At 39.4% G+C, this 19152-nt stretch overlaps 1 protein-coding gene across 5 annotated transcripts in view; it reads left to right on the forward strand.

The window, feature by feature from the left end:
* Nucleotides 1-19152, forward strand: part of ralgapa2 (Ral GTPase activating protein catalytic subunit alpha 2) — a 522648-nt gene that overhangs the window by 344224 nt on the left and 159272 nt on the right. For all 5 annotated transcript variants that reach the window (XM_048535653.2, XM_059648353.1, XM_059648352.1 and 2 more), the window contains one exon: nt 8938-9065. In XM_048535653.2, the coding sequence (XP_048391610.2) occupies nt 8938-9065 (128 nt within the window). The remainder of the gene's footprint in view (nt 1-8937; nt 9066-19152) is intronic.

Consider the following 19152-nt stretch of genomic DNA (forward strand, 5'->3'; position numbering starts at 1 on the left):
TCTACACTGATAAAATCTTTAGTTTTCTCAGGACAGTGATTTCAAAGGAATTCTGGGATTAATCAATTAAAACCTTCTAACTGATTAAAGATTTAACAGCATCATAGGTTTGTTTAATACATCCTGATACTACCTCTCCCTCTTAAAATCTGAAGGAGGAGAAAAACTGTAAAAGCTTGTGTTTTCAAACAAACCTGTTGGACTATAACCTGGTGCTGTGTGATTTCTGACTTGGTCCACCCTGGTCCAGCACTGGCCCCTCCACATCATAGTACCACAATACCACAAAGAAGAATTTTCATTAGTGAATGACAATATAAAATGCAAAGTAAAAGATTTTTTGATTGCACTGGTGGGGAAAAAAAATTAGTATGAGCTGGTAAAGGGAATACATGAAAAAATTATGAAAAATAGCAAGGACAATATTGCAGGTATATTCAGAGGAAGAGGATGGCTAAGAGGTAAGTGAGCCCCTTTAAGGCAAAAGCAAGTGATGCTGTATTTTAAAGTTAGAGCAGTAGGATAACGTGGTGGAGAAATGTACAAGTACACTTTTTCAGGAGGGGTTTAAACTTTACTCTAAACCAAAAGGCATTGGATAGTATTTTTAATCTCCAATGATTTAGCGTTTAGCACCTTTAGCATTATTAGCATCAAGGTATTCCACAGGACCTTTATAAAACAAAATGTGACACCAAGACCCACAAGATATGGTATTATCTCAGATGGCCAAAAGCTAAATAAGGTTTTAATAATAATAAATAATAATATATAGTAACATATAGTATAGGTTAAATAATGGGTTTTAAGGAGTGCCTTAAAGGAAGAAAGTAGACAGGCGGAAGGGTTTGGAGATTAAATCCCAGAGTGGGTGATTTAAATTTGGAAGAGACCAGAAAAACATGAGTTTAGATATCCCAATGTTGAAACTAGAGGAGATTACAGACGTATACAGGCAAGACCAGGGAGGAATTTGAAAACAAGGATAAGAACGTTAAATTCAAGGCTTACTTGCATTGGGACCAGTTTAGGTCAGTGAACGCGAGTGATACACAATCCGAGTAGGAAAGAAACAAATAGTGTTTTCGTTTTCTTCAAGTTTGCAAAGGGTGAGTGGAGACCAAGCAAGTGTACATTGGAGTAGCCAAGTCCACAGACAAGAAAGGTAATAAAATTCTTTCCATTGTCTAATGGATGCCATCCTAGACTATTAAAAGAAGTAGGAAAGGAAATTCTAATGCACAGGTCATGCCTTTCAAAACCCCAATTCAAGAATTACCCACTTTTCATTGGGAAATTGCCTGTCATTAGGCTACAACTAAGATAAAAGAAATAGAAGAAAATGTATACCTATTAATTTTGCATCAGGTGTGGGCATGTTGTTCAAATCTGTTTGTAGAGTGGAAAGCCTGAATACTTGGGTAAGTATGAATGAAACATAAAGAGCCAGCATGCATTTGAATGGGTAAGCCATGTCAAACAAACCTAACAATCATTTTTGAAAGTTAACTAATATAGTAAATAAAGGAGTGTTTATGAACGTTATTTTGAAAATATTTGGAAAGGTTCCACGTGAGGGACTAGACAAAATTGAGACCAGGAGGGAGATAGGAAATGAGTTAGCAGATTTCAAACAGAGGGATAATACCTGTATGTTCCCAACTGACAATAGACAATAGGTGCTGAAGTAGGCCATTTGGCCCTTTGAGCCAGCACCACCATTCATTATGATCATGGCTGATCATCCACAATCAGTATCCTGTTCCTGCCTTATCCCCATAACCCTTGATTCCACTATCTTTAAGAGCTCTATCCATGTCTTTCTTGAAAGTATCCAGAGAGTTGGCCTCCACTGCCTTCTGGGGCAGAGCATTCCATATATCCACCACTCTCTGGGTGAAGAAGTTTTTCCTCAACTCTGTTCTAAATGGCCTGCCCCTTATTTTTAAACTGTGTCCTCTGGTTCTGGACTCACGCATCAGCGGAAACATGCTTCCTGCCTCCAGAGTGTCCAATCTCTTAATAATCTTATGTCTCAATCGGATCCCGTCTCATCCTTCTAAACTCAAGTGTATACAAGCCCAGTCGCTCCAATCTTTCAACATATGATAGTCCCACAATTCTGGGAATTGACCTCGTGAACCTACGTTGCACTCCCTCAAAAGCAAGAATATCCTTCCTCAAATTTGGAGACCAAAACTGCACACAATACTCCAGGTGTGGTCTTGCCAGGGCCCTGTACAGCTGCAGAAGGACCTCTTTGCTCCTGTACTCAATTCCTCTTGTTATGAAGGCCAGCATTCTATTACCTTTCTTCACTTGCTGCTGTACCTGCATGCTTGCTTTCATTGACTGATATACAAGAACACCTAGATCTCGTTGTACTTCCCCTTTAGCAACTTGACTCCATTGAGATAGTAATCTGCCTTCCTGTTCTTGCCACCAAAGTGGATAACCACACATTTATCCACGTTAAACTGCATCTGCCATGCATCCGTCCACTCACCTAGCTTGTCCAAGTCACCCTTTATTCTCATAACATCCTCATATTTTCACACTGCCACCCAGCTTTGTGTCATCAGCAAATTTGCTAATATTACTTCTAATGCCTTCGTCTATATCATTAATGTATATTGTAAACAGCTGCGGTCCCAGCACCGAACCTTGCGGTACCCCACTGGTCACTGCCTGCCATTCTGAAAGGGACCCATTTATCACTACTGTCAGCCAGCCAATTTTCAATCCAAGTCAGTATTTTGTCCCCAATACCATGTGCCCTAATTTTGTTCACCAGTTTCCTATGTGGGACTTTATCAAAGGCTTTCTGAAAGTCCAGGTACACTACATCCACTGGTTCTCCCCTGTCCATCTTCATAGATACATCCTCAAAAAATTCCACAAGATTAGCCAAGCACAATTTCCCCTTCGTAAATCCATGCTGACTCTGACCTATCCTGTTACTGCTATCCAAATGAGTCGTAATATCATCTTTTATAATTGACTCCAGCATCTTTCCCACCACTGACGTCAGGCTAACTGGTCTATAATTTCCTGTTTTCTCTCTCCCTCCTTTCTTGAAAAGTGGGACAACATTAGCCACCCTCCAGTCCGCAGGAACTGATCCTGAATCTATAGAACCTTGGAAAATGATTACCAATGCATCCATGATTTCTAGAGCCACCTCCTTAAGTACCCTGGGATGCAGACTATCAGGTCCCGGGAACTTATCTGCCTTCAGATCTAACAGTCTGTCCAACACCATTTCCTGTCTAATATAAATTCCCTTCAGTTCATCCATTACCCTAGGTCCTTCAGCCACTATTGCATCTGCGAGATTGCTTGTGTCTTCCCTAGTGAAGACAGATCCAAAGTACCTATTCAACTCTTCTGCCATTTCCTTTTTCCCCCACAATAAATTCACCTGTTTCTGACTTCAAGGGCCCAATTTTAGTCTAAACCATTTTTTTTTCTTTTTACATACCTAAAAAAGCTTTTACTATCCTCCTTTATATTTTTAGCCAGTTTTCCTTCGTACCTCATTTTTTCACTGTGTATTGCCTTTTTAGTTATCCGCTGTTGCTCTTTAAAAGCTTCCCAGTCTTCAGGCTTCCGGCTCATCTTTGCTATGTTATACTTCTCTTTTATCTTTATGCAGTCCTTAACTTCCCTCGTCAGCCACGGCTGCCCCTGCTTCCCCTTAGGATCTTTCTTCCTCTTTGGAATGAACTGATCCTGCACCTTCTGCATTATATCCAGAAATACCTACCATTGTTGTTCCACTGTCATCCCTGCTAGGGTATTGTACCACTGAACTTTGGCCAGCTCCTCCCTCATAGCTCCATAGTTCCCTTTATTCAACTGCAATACTGACACTTCCAATTCTCCCTCTCCCCCTCAAACTGCAGATTAAAACTTATCATATTATGGTCACTACCTCCTAATGGCTCCTTTACTTTGAGGTCCCTGATCAAATCTGGTTCGTTGCACAACACCAGATCCAGAATTGCCTCCTCCCTGGTAGGTTCCAGTACAAGCTGTTCTAAGATTCCATCTCGGAGGCACTCCACAAACTCCCTTTCTTGGGGTCCAGGACCATCCTGATTCTCCCAGTCTAGTCACATGTTGAAATCTCCCGTAACAACTGTAGTGATACCTTTGCAACAGGCCAATTTCAACTCTTGATTCAACTTGCACCCTACATCCTGACTACTGTTTGGGGGCCTGTAGATAACTCCCATTAGGGTCTTTCTACCCTAAGAATTTCTCAGCTCTATCCATACTGACTGTATATCTCCTGATTCTATGTCGTCCCCTCCCTTGCAAGGGACTGAATATCATTTCTCACCAACGGAGCCACCCCACCCACTCTGCCCACCAGTCTGTCCTTTCGATAGTAAGTATAGCCTTGAATATTCATTTCCCAGGCCCTGCCCACTTGAAGCTACGTCTCAGTTATCCCCACAACATTGTACTTGCCAATTTCCAACTGAGCCTCAAGCTCATCCACCTTATTTCTTATGCTTCGTGCATTCATATATAATTTTTAAATTTGTTTCTCCCCTCACCCTTCCTATCAATCCCTATTTCACTTGGCCATACTGTACGACCCCTTCTTGAGTTTTCTGCTCCGTTGATTCTGTTATCTTTCTTAACTTCTCTTATTCTCACTTTCCTTTTAACTTCATTCTTAAATTACCAGTTTGGCCCCTCCCCCCCACTACTTAGTTTAAACACACCTGTGTTGCAGTGGCAAACCTGCCTGCCAGAATGCTAGTCCCCCACCTATTAAGATGCAAACCGTCCCTCTTGTACAATTTATCCTTACCCCAAAACATACCCCAGTGATCCAAGAATTTAAATCCTTGCTTCCGGCACCAGTCCTTCAGCCAAATGTTGAAGTCCGTTATCTCCCTGTTCCTGCCCTCTCCAGTCTGGGGAACTGGAAGCAAACCGGAGATAACCGCCCTGGAAGTCTTGCTTTTCAGCCTTCTTCCAAGTTCTCTGAAGTCCTGCTGTAGAATGCCCCTCCTTTTCTTCCCGACGTCATTAGTGCCGACATGCACCACCATCTCTGGGTCTTCACCTTCATCCTTGAGCATACCCTACACTCTATCAGTGACGTCCTGGATCCTGGCACCAGGAAGGCAACACACCATCCTCAAATCCCACCTGTTGCCGCAGAAAGCCCTGTCAGTCCCTCTCACTATGGAGTCCCCTATTACCACAGTTCTCCATGATGTCTGACTCCTCGGCTCTGTCTCTACACCAATTTTGACTTGCAGACCTGTCCCCCTCTTGGACTGGCAGTGTTGTCTGTCTCGACAGTTTCCAAGAGAGTCAAGCTGTTTACAATAGGTGCTTCCTCTGGGGTCTTTTGTACTTCATTCATGTCTTCCTTCCTCATCGACATTCCCCTTCTCTCTTCTGGTATCCTCGGTGTAATGACCTCGCTGAAGGTCCTGTCCAGAAAATTCTCGTTCTCTCGGATGAGCCTGAGGTCATCTAGTTCTTTCTTCAGTGCTGCAACAACCTCCTTCAGAATCTGAATGTGTACACACTTTCCACAGCTATAGGAGCCAGAAGCATCATCAGTGTCCCTGACCTCCCACATCATGCACGCAGCACACTGAATCAGCTTGGCAGTCATGTCTTCACCTCTTCAACAGTGGCGTAATCTCCTCACCGAGCCTCTTCGCCAAAAACTTCTGAGCCAAAGACTTGCACTTACTCACCAGGTACTTCCCTCAACCCTTGTTTTTTGCTGTGAGTCTGTGGACTCTTAATTAGGTTAGATGAGGAGGATGGGAGGGAGGCCCGACGGTTTAGGACCTGGGGCCGAGAACACACCTACTTAAATAGCACTCACTTACCTTCCCAACTGCCTCTCTGCTCTGACCTTACGTCCACCCGGCTCCCGCCGCTCTCTGCTGACAGGCTGTGCTTTTTGTGTTCCCGGAGGATCAGTATTGGGATCTCAGTTTTTCAGGATATTTATAAATGACTTAGATAAAGGAACAGGGAGCCATATATCCAAAGTTGCTGATGGCACCAATTTAGTTGGTGCTGAAAGAGTATAGATGGAATTTGAAAGGTGCAAAAGGATTGAGTTGATATCTAAATAGAGAAAGCAGTGGCAAATGATATTGAAAGCAGAAATATGTGACGTTTTCATTTTACACCAAAGAAAGGTAGATCAGATTATTTACCAAGTGGCATGAAGCTAGGACAGACAGTTAGAGCTTCAAGGACAGAAATCATTACGAGGTAGCCACAAAATTTATTCAAAAGGCCAATGTAACATTGGCCTTTATCTCAAAGTGACTGAATGTAAAATTCTAGGAAAGCTGTTGTTATGCAGAGTATTGCACTCAGTTTTGGGCAGTGCATATCAGGAAGGATAGATGAGCTTTGAATGTAACATTGATCGGAATGATGCCTGGAAGAAGGGATTAAATTATGAGAACGGATTTCACTGACTAGGATTGAATTCACTTGAGTATAGAAGATTAAAGGAATATCTAATTGAGATATTTAAGATGATAAAAGGAATTGATACTATTGATAGAAATTTTCTCTGGGGGAAAAGTGGACATCAAATTAGAACCAAGCTGTTCAGTGTTGTCACACATCAAATGAGATAGAAGCAAGAATAACTGCAGATCATATGTTCTATTGAGCCTGCTCTATCATTCAGCACAATCATGGTTGAACTTGAGCATTAATCTTGCCTGGTGTCCATCTCCCTCAATTTCCCTGAAAGGCTAAAAGTGTATCAATCCCAGCCTTAAATATATTAAATGATTGGCATCATTCATTCACCACCATTTGTTCATATGTATCATATTAGAAAACATTGCTTTATACACCCGGTAGTTAAAATCTGGAATATCACACTCCAAAATACTATTGAAGCTAGATCATTGAAATGAAAATTTAAAATTTGGATTTAAAACATGAGGGTTGATAGTTGTTGTAGTAAGGCAGGCAGATTAAATTGAAATGCAGTATATCACTGGATTAGATCATGACTGAGTCGGGTTGAGTGAGAGTGTTGAGGGGATGTTGAATGACCAGATCCTGATCCCAGGAAATTACCATTAATCTTTTTGGTTATTTATTATATGATCCTCCTGGTCCCTTTTCACGTAAATTCCCACAATTTTAATGAGACCATGGGGACATATTAAGATTGTAGGAATGTGAGAAAGATTCAGGCAGAATTTGGAATAATGCTGCTATGTTGAGCTTTAGGATTAGCACCTAAGACAGCAATGAATTCTAGTTATCACTTCCAAAATGAACTGTTCTGAAAATTAGTAAAAATAATGGTTCCTTCTGAGGAACGCAGGCAGAACTAAGTCGATGGCACCATGGGTGACTTAGCTGAACAAGCAGCGGAGGAAAAATGGAAGAGAAGTATTCTTAGTATTCAATAGTGAGAAGAACAGATGGGCACTGCTGCACCTCCAAGTGTGACTCCAAGATGGCGTGTTGCATTTTTAGTGCAAAGGTCAAGGATCTCACTGAGCTGCTGAATAAGCCGAGAGACTGAACAAGCAGAGGTTGTAGTCCATATCAGCACCAATGATACAGGGAGAATGAGCAAGATGAATGAGGCCCTGAAGTTGAGGCTTAATTGGCTAAGAGAGAGGTTGAAATGGCACAGTGGCTCAGTGATTAGCACTGCTGCTTCACTGCATCAGGGATCCAGGTTCAGTTCCACCATTGGGTGACTATACGTGGAGTTTGGACATTCACCCTGTATCTGCCTGCGTTTCCTCCGTGTGCTCCAGTTTCCTCCCACAGTCCAAAGATATGCAGGCTAGGTGGATTGTTCATGCTAAATTGCCTGAGGTGTTGAGAGAGGTAGAGATTAGGTGGGTTATAGGAGGATGTGTTGGTAAGGACTTGTTGGGCCGAAGAGCCAGTTTCCACACTAGGGATTCTGTGATTCTATGGAACCTTTTAAAATCTACCACTTTGAGTATTTGCTCACTTGTAATAATGCCTCCTTATGTGAGTTGGTATGAACCTTTGCTAATGGTCATGATGCCTACCCTACCTGACATAAAAGTTTCAGACATGTCAGTGGTGATCACTAAGGCAGCCAGAAGGCTTCCCACTGGATCGTAGGTGCCCACACCCCAACTTCAAATCTGCTGATGAGCAATTCTAATGTGCAGCCTCAGTCTTTGGAGATACAACAATTAGTTATTGTTCATGAACTCCTTGCTTTGAATGGTAGGATGAATGGTTGGAAGGGATTTACTGATTGGACAACAGTGGCTGTACTGGGGCTTTGGGTGACAATGATGCATTGTCGTCATTGCGTTTGAACATGTTGAGAGAGTGAAGGACCAGAGGACAATTCAAGTGCTGGTCAAGGTGAGGGATAGAGCAAATGGCAGATATGTGTGTGTGTGTGTGTGTGTGTATGTATGTATGGATTAACATCTGAAGGTGACTGGAGGAACCTTCCTGTCTCCTCCTGATTTTCAAACAACTTTGGTAATGCTACTTGTCATAAATCAGATTATCCTTGTCATCCTTTCACTGCTGTGAGCCTGTTTTAAGTATGCTAATAACAACACAAATTTGGCCTTTATAAAAGCAGTAACAGGTAATTGTGCAGTAGGTTCAGCCATAACACACATTTGATGGTTTAAAACCCTTGCTATCATATATACAATAGATTTGAATAATCATTATTAATGTACTAGTATGAACTGTAGGTAGATTATATATAGAGTGAATTAGCTTAATGAGACAATTGGCCCTTTCCTGGCTCCTGTTTGCTTTTGTACTTTTTCACAGAACACAAATCTGATGAATGTTTGAATTTGTACATGTTGCAGTCAGCAATTAACTGAACTCGCTTGATGTGACGATTGAACTGCATATAGTGTCATAACTGTACAAATGCCTAATGTGTTTCAGGTCCCATTTTTTGGTCCTCTTTTTGATGGAGCTATTGTGAATGAAAAACTTCTGCCAAGTCTTGTTCGTGCCACAGGCATCAATGCCAGTCGAGCTGTGAAGTCGCTTATACCCCTCTACCAGAGCTTGTATCCTTTTTCTTCCAATACAATATGATCTTGATGAAAATTTTGTTTTATTTCCATAAACTAACTTAGTTCACTTTTCTGATAAGTAATGACGTGTTCCTTTTGGAATGACAGCCATTGATGTGGTGCTCACTCATTCTTTATTGTGCATTGGATGGCCAAATTGGACTTAAATCAGTTTATCATTTGGACATCACTACTGTCATTGATTTTTGACATCATCTTTTTGATCATTTAAATCTTAAATGTCGAGATACCATTGTCATAATCTATTGTATTGTTTGGTGTTTTGTGGATAGTTCATTTCAGTTTTTTTGGCAATGATAAAGCAATGCTCTTTGTATTACAACACTGACAGAGAGAAGGTTTTCTCAGTATTGTGTTTTGTCTTTGTGTGTAGTCTTTTGATTTGGTAGGCAATGGCTTGATACATAATTTTTTCGTCATTCATGCGACATGAATATTGCTGGCTGGACCAGCATTTTAATGCCCATATTCTAAGTATCCAAATGTTACAATCAAGTTTTAAAATGTACTATAACCATTTCAACCAACAAACCTGTTGTTTGGAAGCTCCAGTTATCAGGAATTTTGTGAGCAGACTCTAGATGACATCAGCGATGTTCTAATACAGACGTCAGGACAGAAACATGAAAGATACAGGATTTGGATAAGTAAAACAATTTTTGTTTCTGCTTTAAGGTTTTGATCACCATTTTATGCCTCAGGTAATACTTATTTCTGTGGTGTTTTCTAGTTTGCAGACTTGAGGTTATGCAATAATGTTGTGATCCCAGGGGATGGTATTACTGGACAATTCAGATCCTCGCGAAACCCAGCTTTGTATGATTTTTTTTTTAAAACTGGTGAATGTATTAGTCAGTCACTGAAGCATAGTCACACGATACCGCAGGGTTTCTTTAATATCTGAACAGAAAACACAAAACTCTTCAGATTTTGAAAAAACAGTTTAGCAAATCTTATATCAGCCAGCAAAACCAAGTTTCAACATCCAATTATTGCAATTGGAATCCAAAGTAGTTTTTCCGTCTCTAGAAAATATTTAAGTTCTACTTAACAAGCTTGCCACAGTTTCTGTGCTGTGAACAGTGAAGTTCCATAGAATTCACGGTGTTACAGCATAGAAGGAGTCTATTCAGTCCATCATATCGACACTAGCTATAAACCAAGCATTGTGATATATGCCTTTCTCTTACCTTGTCCCCATGTCCTTGCACATTCTTTCGATTTCAGATAATTGTCTAATGTCTTCTTGAATGCCTCAATTGAGCTTGCCTCCAACACAAATCCAGGCAGTGCATTCCAGACACCTGGACCACTCACGTTGTATTTCTAGCCTGATACCTGTCTTTCAACACTTATTTTAATTTTGATATCTTTTTCGTCTAAGGAGCTCCAGATTTTTTAAGCTCCTTTTTCCTTTCGAAGGAGTAAACCTTGACTGTACCCAAAGCTTCCCTTCTATTAAGATGGCCTCTGATTCCACCACAGTTTTTCTCTCCGATCTTTTGTTCCAATTTATCTGGCCTACCTTTTTTGAGCCCCAGCAGCTCTCATGTTAATTATTCTTACTCTGGATTGCCTGTTGTCCTTTTCTAACATCATCATCCTAGCTCCAGCAGTACAATGAACACTGTTTCCTAAATATTTCCACTGATACTTGATCTGCTTTGCCCACCTACTTCCAAGAACCAGGTCCAATAGTGCATCCTTTCATGTTAGTCCAGTCACATACTGCTGCAGAAAATTTTGCTGAACATGATCTCTTAAAAATAATCTAGAAATACTCACCAAACTGAAATCTTAGACTTTCTCAGTTTTGATAATTGCAGATTTCTAACCAGACTTGGTCTGGAAGTTGCAAAAAGTAAAACTTTCTACTGAGGTAACTGTCTTTCCTGACCCACTCTAAGACGTCTTGTTTCCAGGCGAGAATCTATGGTATATTCTGACCCTAGTCAGGGCTCCTCCAAACTGCCCTAAAAACTTTCAGTCTGTGAGCTTTGTAAGCTAAAATCAATCCTGAACATTGGCTCAAAGCCTTTATTGTGTACTCTATCTGACATAAACCACCAGGGTACAAACAGTTTTCCATTAATATTCTTGGAACTCAATCACCTGTTCTGTCTTGCATACCGGGTGAGGCCACCATTCTTAAGAACAGTTTGACCTATGTCCTTTTTTTAAAAACACTTCAAAGAAATATTTTGAAATCCAAACTTTAGGAATGATGTATATAAATTTCACATTACTCAAGGCAGATGTCATTCAATAATTTAGAACATTTCTAAAAGACTTTGTTACCTTGCCAGTTCAGAAGTTTGGGCCAATATATCTAATCAACCCCCCACGCTGGCTTTATGGTTAGCACTGCTGCCTCACAGCGCCAGAGACCTGAGTTTGATGCCACCCTCAGATGGCCGTGTGGAGTTTGCACATTCTCCCCATGCCTGCGTGAATTTCTGCCGGGTGCCATGGTTTCCTCCCACAGTCCAAAGATGTGGACTCAGGTGGATTAGCCATGCTAAGTTACCCATAGTGTTCAGAGATGTGTAGGTTAGGTGCTTTCACCATGGGAAATGCAGGGTTACACAGATAAGCTGGGGGATGTGTCTGGGTGGGATGCACTTGGGAGGGACAGCGTGGACTTGTTGGGCCAAATGGCCTTTTTCCACTCTGTAGGGATTCTGTGATTCTATGAGTATGTCATCCCACAGGGGTAGAATAATAATAAAAATACTAATTTCACTGCAGATGTTTTGCTGGAATGAAGATGAGGGGAGCCTGATAACAAAGTTATCCTGCTTGGAGGGATTACAGAGGTGAGGATACAGATCGTATGTAGATGTCGGTGTGTTCGCTGAACTGGGACGTTTGATAAGGGGACGTTTTAATGCCTTATTAGGTGATACCCTCAGTGCTGTGGAGCTCCTGTGAAGCGCATTGAAGATGTCACCTAGTAAGGTGACAAAATATCTGCTATCAAACCTCCCAGCTCAGCGAGCCCATCAACATTTTCAACCAGCACCTCAGCTACAAATCTTCACTCAAACCCTGAAGAGGGATCATATGGTGTGGGTTTAGTATCAGGAGGGAGAGAATGGCGTGAGTAAAGTGGGGGAAGCAGCATGAGCGATATTGAGTTAGACAGCATGTGTGAAGGGGGATTTAGCATCGAAGGTATGCAGTAGACATGAGAGCGATGAGGATTGGCATGGGCAGAAGGAATGGAATGGGAGTCATGCAAGAGAGATGAAAGGAATGGGATGGATATAGCGCAGAAAAGACAGAATGTCATGAGATGATAATTTAAAGAAATACTGTTGCAGTTGGGTTACCAGTTTCACTGCAAATGTTCCACAAGTTGCTGCTGGTATAATTTTGGAAGCTACTTCTAATGTGACAGGGCTTGCGTTTGATAGCTTGCAATTTTTCCTAAACTGAGTAAAAATTGTAATGAAAATGAGGTAAATGGCGGAAACTGAAAATATGTTTGAAATTATGAATGTCTATTTATGATAGCTTGTAATGTGTATTAAACAAGCAGAATGCTGGAGAAAGCCAGTGGATCGAGTAGCATCTGTGAATATACTTCAGAACTAAAGAAGTCATACCAGACTGGAAAAATTATCTCTGTTTCTGTCTCCACAAATGATTTAGAATTAGGTTTTATTGTTGCGTGTACTCGAGTACAAGGATGCAGGAGTGCAGTGAAAAGTGTATAAAGTCCCCATTCCTGGCGCCATTTTAGGTGCAAAGATACTTAGATACAAGATCTTAGAAAGTAGAAAAATAAAGAAATAAGATAAAAATTCAAAATTACAGCTCTTCTTAGTATAAAGTAGGAACGAAAGTTAAAAGTTCAACATTACAGTCATGGCCCATTTAGCTGTGGGCCTGCAGTTGCTCCACACTGAGCTTTCCCTACAAGGGTCCACACTCCCCACAAGGGCTTGTGGTCCCTCCCCCAAACATGCTGGGCTCGATTGCTGTCTCTCTGTTTGCCACGCTGGGCTCGATTTCCTCCATGATGCTGTCACCGCCAACTGATAAGAGGCTCACATCTCATCACAGACTGCGCCTGGGCTAACCAGCTGCCTCGCTGGTCACCATTCAGGAGGTCAATGATGCCGCAATGCTGGCAAGTGCTAGAGTTCCGCCCGGCACACCAGCAGCCTCATTGCCAAGCAGCAAGATCCCACTCCAGGCCTCAACTGCTCCAATGCTCTGCACCTGATCTCTCTTCCAAAGGTAAGTTTAAATAAAACTCAAAACAAGAGAGGGAATAAAAGAGAAAAATGAGAAACAGATGGAGTGGACGAGTCCTGTGCTTAGCCCAGACGCTGCCTACTCTGCTGCCATCTTGAAAGGAAAATGCTGTCAGATCTGCTGCATTTCTTCAGCATTCTTTGCTATAGTTTCAGATTTTCAGGATCTGCATATTTTGCTTTTACATTATTGTAATGTGTATTCCTGGGTTTGACTGAAATTCAGTTCCTTGATAATGAATTAACTATCAAGTTGAAGTTGCTAATAGTATAATAGAGACCTTTTTAACACCATTTCAGTAGTAGAATTTGTGAACAATTTCATACACCAAAGATACTCCTTGAACATCTACTTTATTTGCTGTGATGCAATGAATTATATAAAGGAGCAACATGCTTCATAGACCTTGAATATCAAACAAATCCTATGGAAGAGATTGAGCACAAACAATTAAATAACCTCAGAGGACATTTGTTGGCATGTTGCATTACTTGTTGATGCAGTGGAGTTGAATTTTAAAAATCCGTACGGTTTTCGTAACTTGTTGATGCAGTGGAGTTGAATTTTAAAAATCAGTACGGTTTTCATAATATGTCTGTGAACAAAACACTCCCTCATTCTGACAGCTTTTATTGCTCGACTGTAAACTCCGATTACATCTGCACTTGACAGTCAGATTAAGGAGAATTTAATCAGCAGAGAAGATTAATTTGCATCTCAATTGGAGAGAGGTAGGAGGAAAAAGATTGCACTCTGCAGCCAGCAGGTTGCAAAAGAAATCTGATAAGGCACAATGCTACTAGCACTGAATGCTCCAGCTGAGTAGAGGACAATATCAGAGGATATGTTGCCACAGCAACCTAAAGGTTCGTTGCTCTTTGTTTAGCCTTGGGTGTGCATTGCAGTCATTTGGTCAAAAAGACAGTGTCTACCATTGTTAAAATTGTAGAGAATTAGATCTGTTTTTGTTTTTACTCAAGCATGACTCCAAAAGGTTGCATTTAAAAAGCGCATTAGGTGGATGGTGCAGATTTAAGTTTACAATAGCCAAATCAGTTTGACAAATGTGTGTTAAATATTATTTTCTTGTTAAAGTAATTCCAATGTTGTGCCCGTTCAATAGCTCACAGTGCAGATAAGTCTGCATAAATTAATTCCTACATGTTGAATTTTCATTCTTTGAGCTCCTGTGTAATCAAAACGAAAGTCATATGAAGTAGATGCTTTTGAAAGGATTTTGTTTGTTCAATTGCAATGAGCGTATTAAGGAAAATTATCCTGACTAATCTGTTATAATAATAAGCACCACAACACTTTTGGGTCAAGTAGTCGATACATCTTTCTGCCTGGAACTTGTTGCAGTAAAGTGTAAATACCCTGTTACATTGAATTACACAAAAGATAAAGCTTAATATTAAATGTATTTGAATGCATATATCCCAATGATTTTTTAAAAATTGAAGTCGTGAAGAATCAAGACAATTTTCTCCTCTTGCAGCTCTTTAAATTTGGAAACTTTATTAATAGGCCAGTTTGTGTATGTGTGCATTTGTGCCTTTCAAAAAAATGGACATTTTTAATTGGCTATTCATTGATATTAATACTGGAACTGGATCACGTAGCTACTTATCCAAGATAGTGTTTTCTGCTGTAAATTTTGGGTACAGTCTGAATCCCATTGAGGTGCAGTCACCCATTTTGGACTGACCTATTTGCATTTGTGGTCATCTAAAAGCACACAAAATCTTTAGAAAAATCTTACCTGTTGGATTTATAATGTTAACAGTGAAAATAGTAGTAGATATATTCTCCCACTGATAAATTGCATTTACAGGGAAAATTAAAACTGATTGTTTACAACTGCTGCTGTCTCCAGGAAAAGTTTGCATTTTTAAAATTGGTAATTTTGCAGTAGGGAGAAACATTTCAATTTATTTGTGTTTCAAAACACTAGTTTGAGTAGTGACTTTACTTTTATTCGGCATTGAGTGCTATTTAATTCAGTATTTTGTGAATTAAAATGAATGGAATTATGTTGAATCTGCTTAGTGTGGAGGACTTGCTTTGAAAAGGAAATATTCTGTTTACAATTGGTTTGACCTAAATGGCTAATTAAATCTGTAAAATATTTCAGAAGTTGAAAGCATTCAATTAAGTTCCCTGCAAAAAATTCTGTTCTGGCCAACATTTAAATTAAGGCACGATTTTCTTGTCTGAAATGTGACATCTGGCATTGTTCTTTCACTTGTTTTATTTTGTTGTATAACAAAGTTTGCTAATTAACAAAACCATATTAAAAAGATAAACAAGTGCTAAGTCATTCAAATTATTGGTAGTTGGTAAATTGATTATTTAAAAAAATTTAAGTCCCAATCTGTTCACCTACTTTGTATGTAAATTATTAAAATGAAAACATCTGTGTTTCATTCCATATTTATCTGATCAGTTTATATTTCACTGATTAAAATTTTGTGTATTTTTCTTCCTAACTCTCAGTATAAAGCTCTAAGTTAGAATGAAGCTGGTGTAGGGGTGATAGCATTTGGAATTTTCTGCTACAGGTCCCACAGCAGACGCAAGTGCAACCACATGCTGTCACAGTCTGCTGCGCGGCATTTACTGTACACTGCCATCCAACAGCAAGGTCCATCAGGGAATGCACCTCCTTTTGTTCTTGAACTAAAGGATTGAGGTTGGATCCCCAGTGGCAAACTCAAGCATCTGAGCTATTATCATAGAAACGCAGGTGCAACACTTGGCATTGACCATCAGAAAGCACGGAATTCTGCAGCCAGTTCAATAGAAAAAGTAGAATACAAATATTGTTTCCAAATGAGTAATTATTTCCTATTAACTGAATAATTTACTTGCCATTAATTCGCATATACTATTTGCTGTGTGCATTTAATGTTAAATGTCCTACATTGAAAACTCATTTTTGTTACCGGGAATTTAGAGTATTACATCACACCACAGCAAATAAAAATCACAGCGCACATACAGGAATGGTTACAAGGGTACTTATTTATATAAACGATGACAGGGAGATATACAGGAAGAAAGAACTCATTAAATCTGTTATGCTGGTGTGAAAAGTACTGAATGAGGTGCTGCAGTACTGTGATGGACCAAATGTTGTCTAGCCATGGAAGAAGACAGACTGGTTCACACATTTGAGTGAGATAAGCTGTTGGGCTAAATGTCAGAACCCTTTACACATATAAGGTGAGAAGGCATCAGATTAATCTCCATTAATTGGTCACTGTTGTCCCAATGCAACCCAGTAAGCAAAACCAAAGCGCTGAAGTATGGACAATAGATTACCTACCCCCTCCACAGCAGGAAGTCTATACAAGAAAAGTAATGGACTGGATTTCCAGTTTGTATTCACCGAACTAATTGAACTTGGAATTATATTCATAATTTCAGTGAAATTGTCTGTAATATTCATACCACTTTTCAGAACATTTTTTCATTTTGTAATATGTTTATTCAATTTGATATTTACTGAAGCGTATGGAACTTGAATCATTTAAGAAAAGCTTCTCCAAATATTTTCTCTTGCTATTGAAAAATGATCTTGTACAGTTTTTCTGCAAATTGTAAATGTAAGAACATTAGAAATAAGAACAAGAAGAAGCCAATCGGCCCTTCGATCTGCCTTGTAATTTGACGACAGGCAGATTTCAACATTTTCCTGTACTAATCCCCTTTTTTTTTAAAACAATGCATAATTTGCTGTCCACATCCCAGTGAATAGGAACAACATGCGTTTATTTCCTATTAATTGTCATGTTCAATTAAAGAATCGAGGATTTCCAAAGGACGAGCAAACCTGGGGAGTAAGACGGTCAGGTAATGGATATGATTAAGATTGAATAATATTTAGGGCTAGTAGGGTCTGATTTTAGCCCATTAATTTTTGACTATCTTAAGTATGTGATAAGTCGTAGATGCCGAAAAAGAACCCCAAGCAAGCAAACTAGTAAGTATCTTTCTAGTCATTTTTTTTTCTCTGTAAATAGTGGTAGTAACCATTCATTGAATGCAACAAACCTTGTGTCTTATGTTCAAACCCACACTACTTGTAACTGTTGTAGATGCAAAAAATGACTGTTGATTTGTGTGTTTGAAATGTTAGTGATGAAAACCACCTTCTGGTCAGAACTGATCAGTTCCATGAATTCAGAGAAATCCACAAGCCTGTAGTGAAATACTAAGCGCCATGTTTATCTTGCAATAATTAAACCTTTCACAGAGTGAAATGGACAACCCACATATCATGAAACATTTTCTCCTACTGAACCTAAAATGAAAGAGTTTAAATGCAGAAGCTGGCAGGTTGGAGCCAAGTCCCTGATACGCTGTCTCTGGTTTTAACTTTTCTACTGTGACCAAACCCATATGTTCTTGCATGCTAAAATTAAACTCATTGTGTTCAAAACACAGTAATGATGACCATACTTAACAGTTGTGCACCTTTTGTGGTGAACATGTTTTTACAGGTTTTTTTAATGAACCTTGCTCATTTAGTCTACCAAGCCAATTGAAATGTCAACATTTTAAATTTCTTTAAATATTGGATTGGATAAGAATATCAACATTTGGTTGGTATTTACTCAATGGCCAAGGATTTCCTGAAAGATTTCAGTGCAGTTGTTAGGTAAGAGTGAAGGTTTACCTTTATTACTCCAGTTTTACGTGGAACCATGGTCCATGCTCTCAAATTCCAGCCCATGATTATGTATAAATATGTGCAATTGTTTATGTTGTTCACCTTAGTGATAAGAAGGAGGACTTAACCTAACCAGCTACCTGATTTTATTCTTATTTTCATCAAACTCTGAAAGTTTACACTGATTTCCACTTATTTACTGGCTATTACATTTGGACGTAAGATGATTAGTTTGTAAAGAAATTTTGGCACAATTTGCTGATGGTAGGATCAGCATGGAATTCAATGTAAATTTCATTCAGTCAGACCAAAGAAATTTCATTCCTTAAGGCATTGTAATTCTTCAATGAAATGTTTTCCTGCTAATTTGAATTATTTTCAAATTTACAACTATGAAAGAGAATTTTAAAAGTATTACATTATTTGCAGATAATGCTGTTTGTTGCTGTATGAATATAGAAATGTTTTTTTGTGAGTGAGAGAAAATGATATTAGCAGAAATAATTACTTTCCAGGCACACAAAAATGGTATGAATCTGATGAAATAGATGCATAAAATTTTCTGCAGTTTAGGTCACATTAAAACTCATTGGTGAAAGCAGAATAATCAGTTTTGACTAATAGTGTCATCCTTGGTCACTTCTGTTTGCTTGCCCAGTGAGAAGTCAAAGATTTAACTTGCTATGTACATGTACAATATCAGGCATTATAAAGCAATAATTACATGATGGCTTGTGGATTTTTTAGCCTGGAATTGGGGCAAGTCACACATATCAAAGTACGTTCCACTGAGCACTCCAACAACTAGCATTACTTTGATAAAAGTGTGCTGACCTTCATTTTTGAAGTGCTGGTTTCCTGTCAGAGAGGATCAATAGTTTAGCAAGCTGCTTGTGCTGCTTACCTTTGTTCTCATACTGAGTCCTATCTCCAGGCTGGAATCAATATCTTTAATCTGTTCTTCACTATAATAAGTCACACAAAGCACAGTTTCTAGATGGCAATATATGGGTTGATGGTCGCAGTTATTGCAGCTTTTGTGGATTTTTATCTGTTACATTTTTTTTAACCTTAGGCACTAATTACATTATAAATAAATATTTTGGCCATTTACATGTATAT

Source organism: Stegostoma tigrinum, chromosome 9 (assembly GCF_030684315.1).
Source record: "Stegostoma tigrinum isolate sSteTig4 chromosome 9, sSteTig4.hap1, whole genome shotgun sequence".
Classification (NCBI taxonomy): Eukaryota; Metazoa; Chordata; class Chondrichthyes; order Orectolobiformes; family Stegostomatidae; genus Stegostoma; species Stegostoma tigrinum.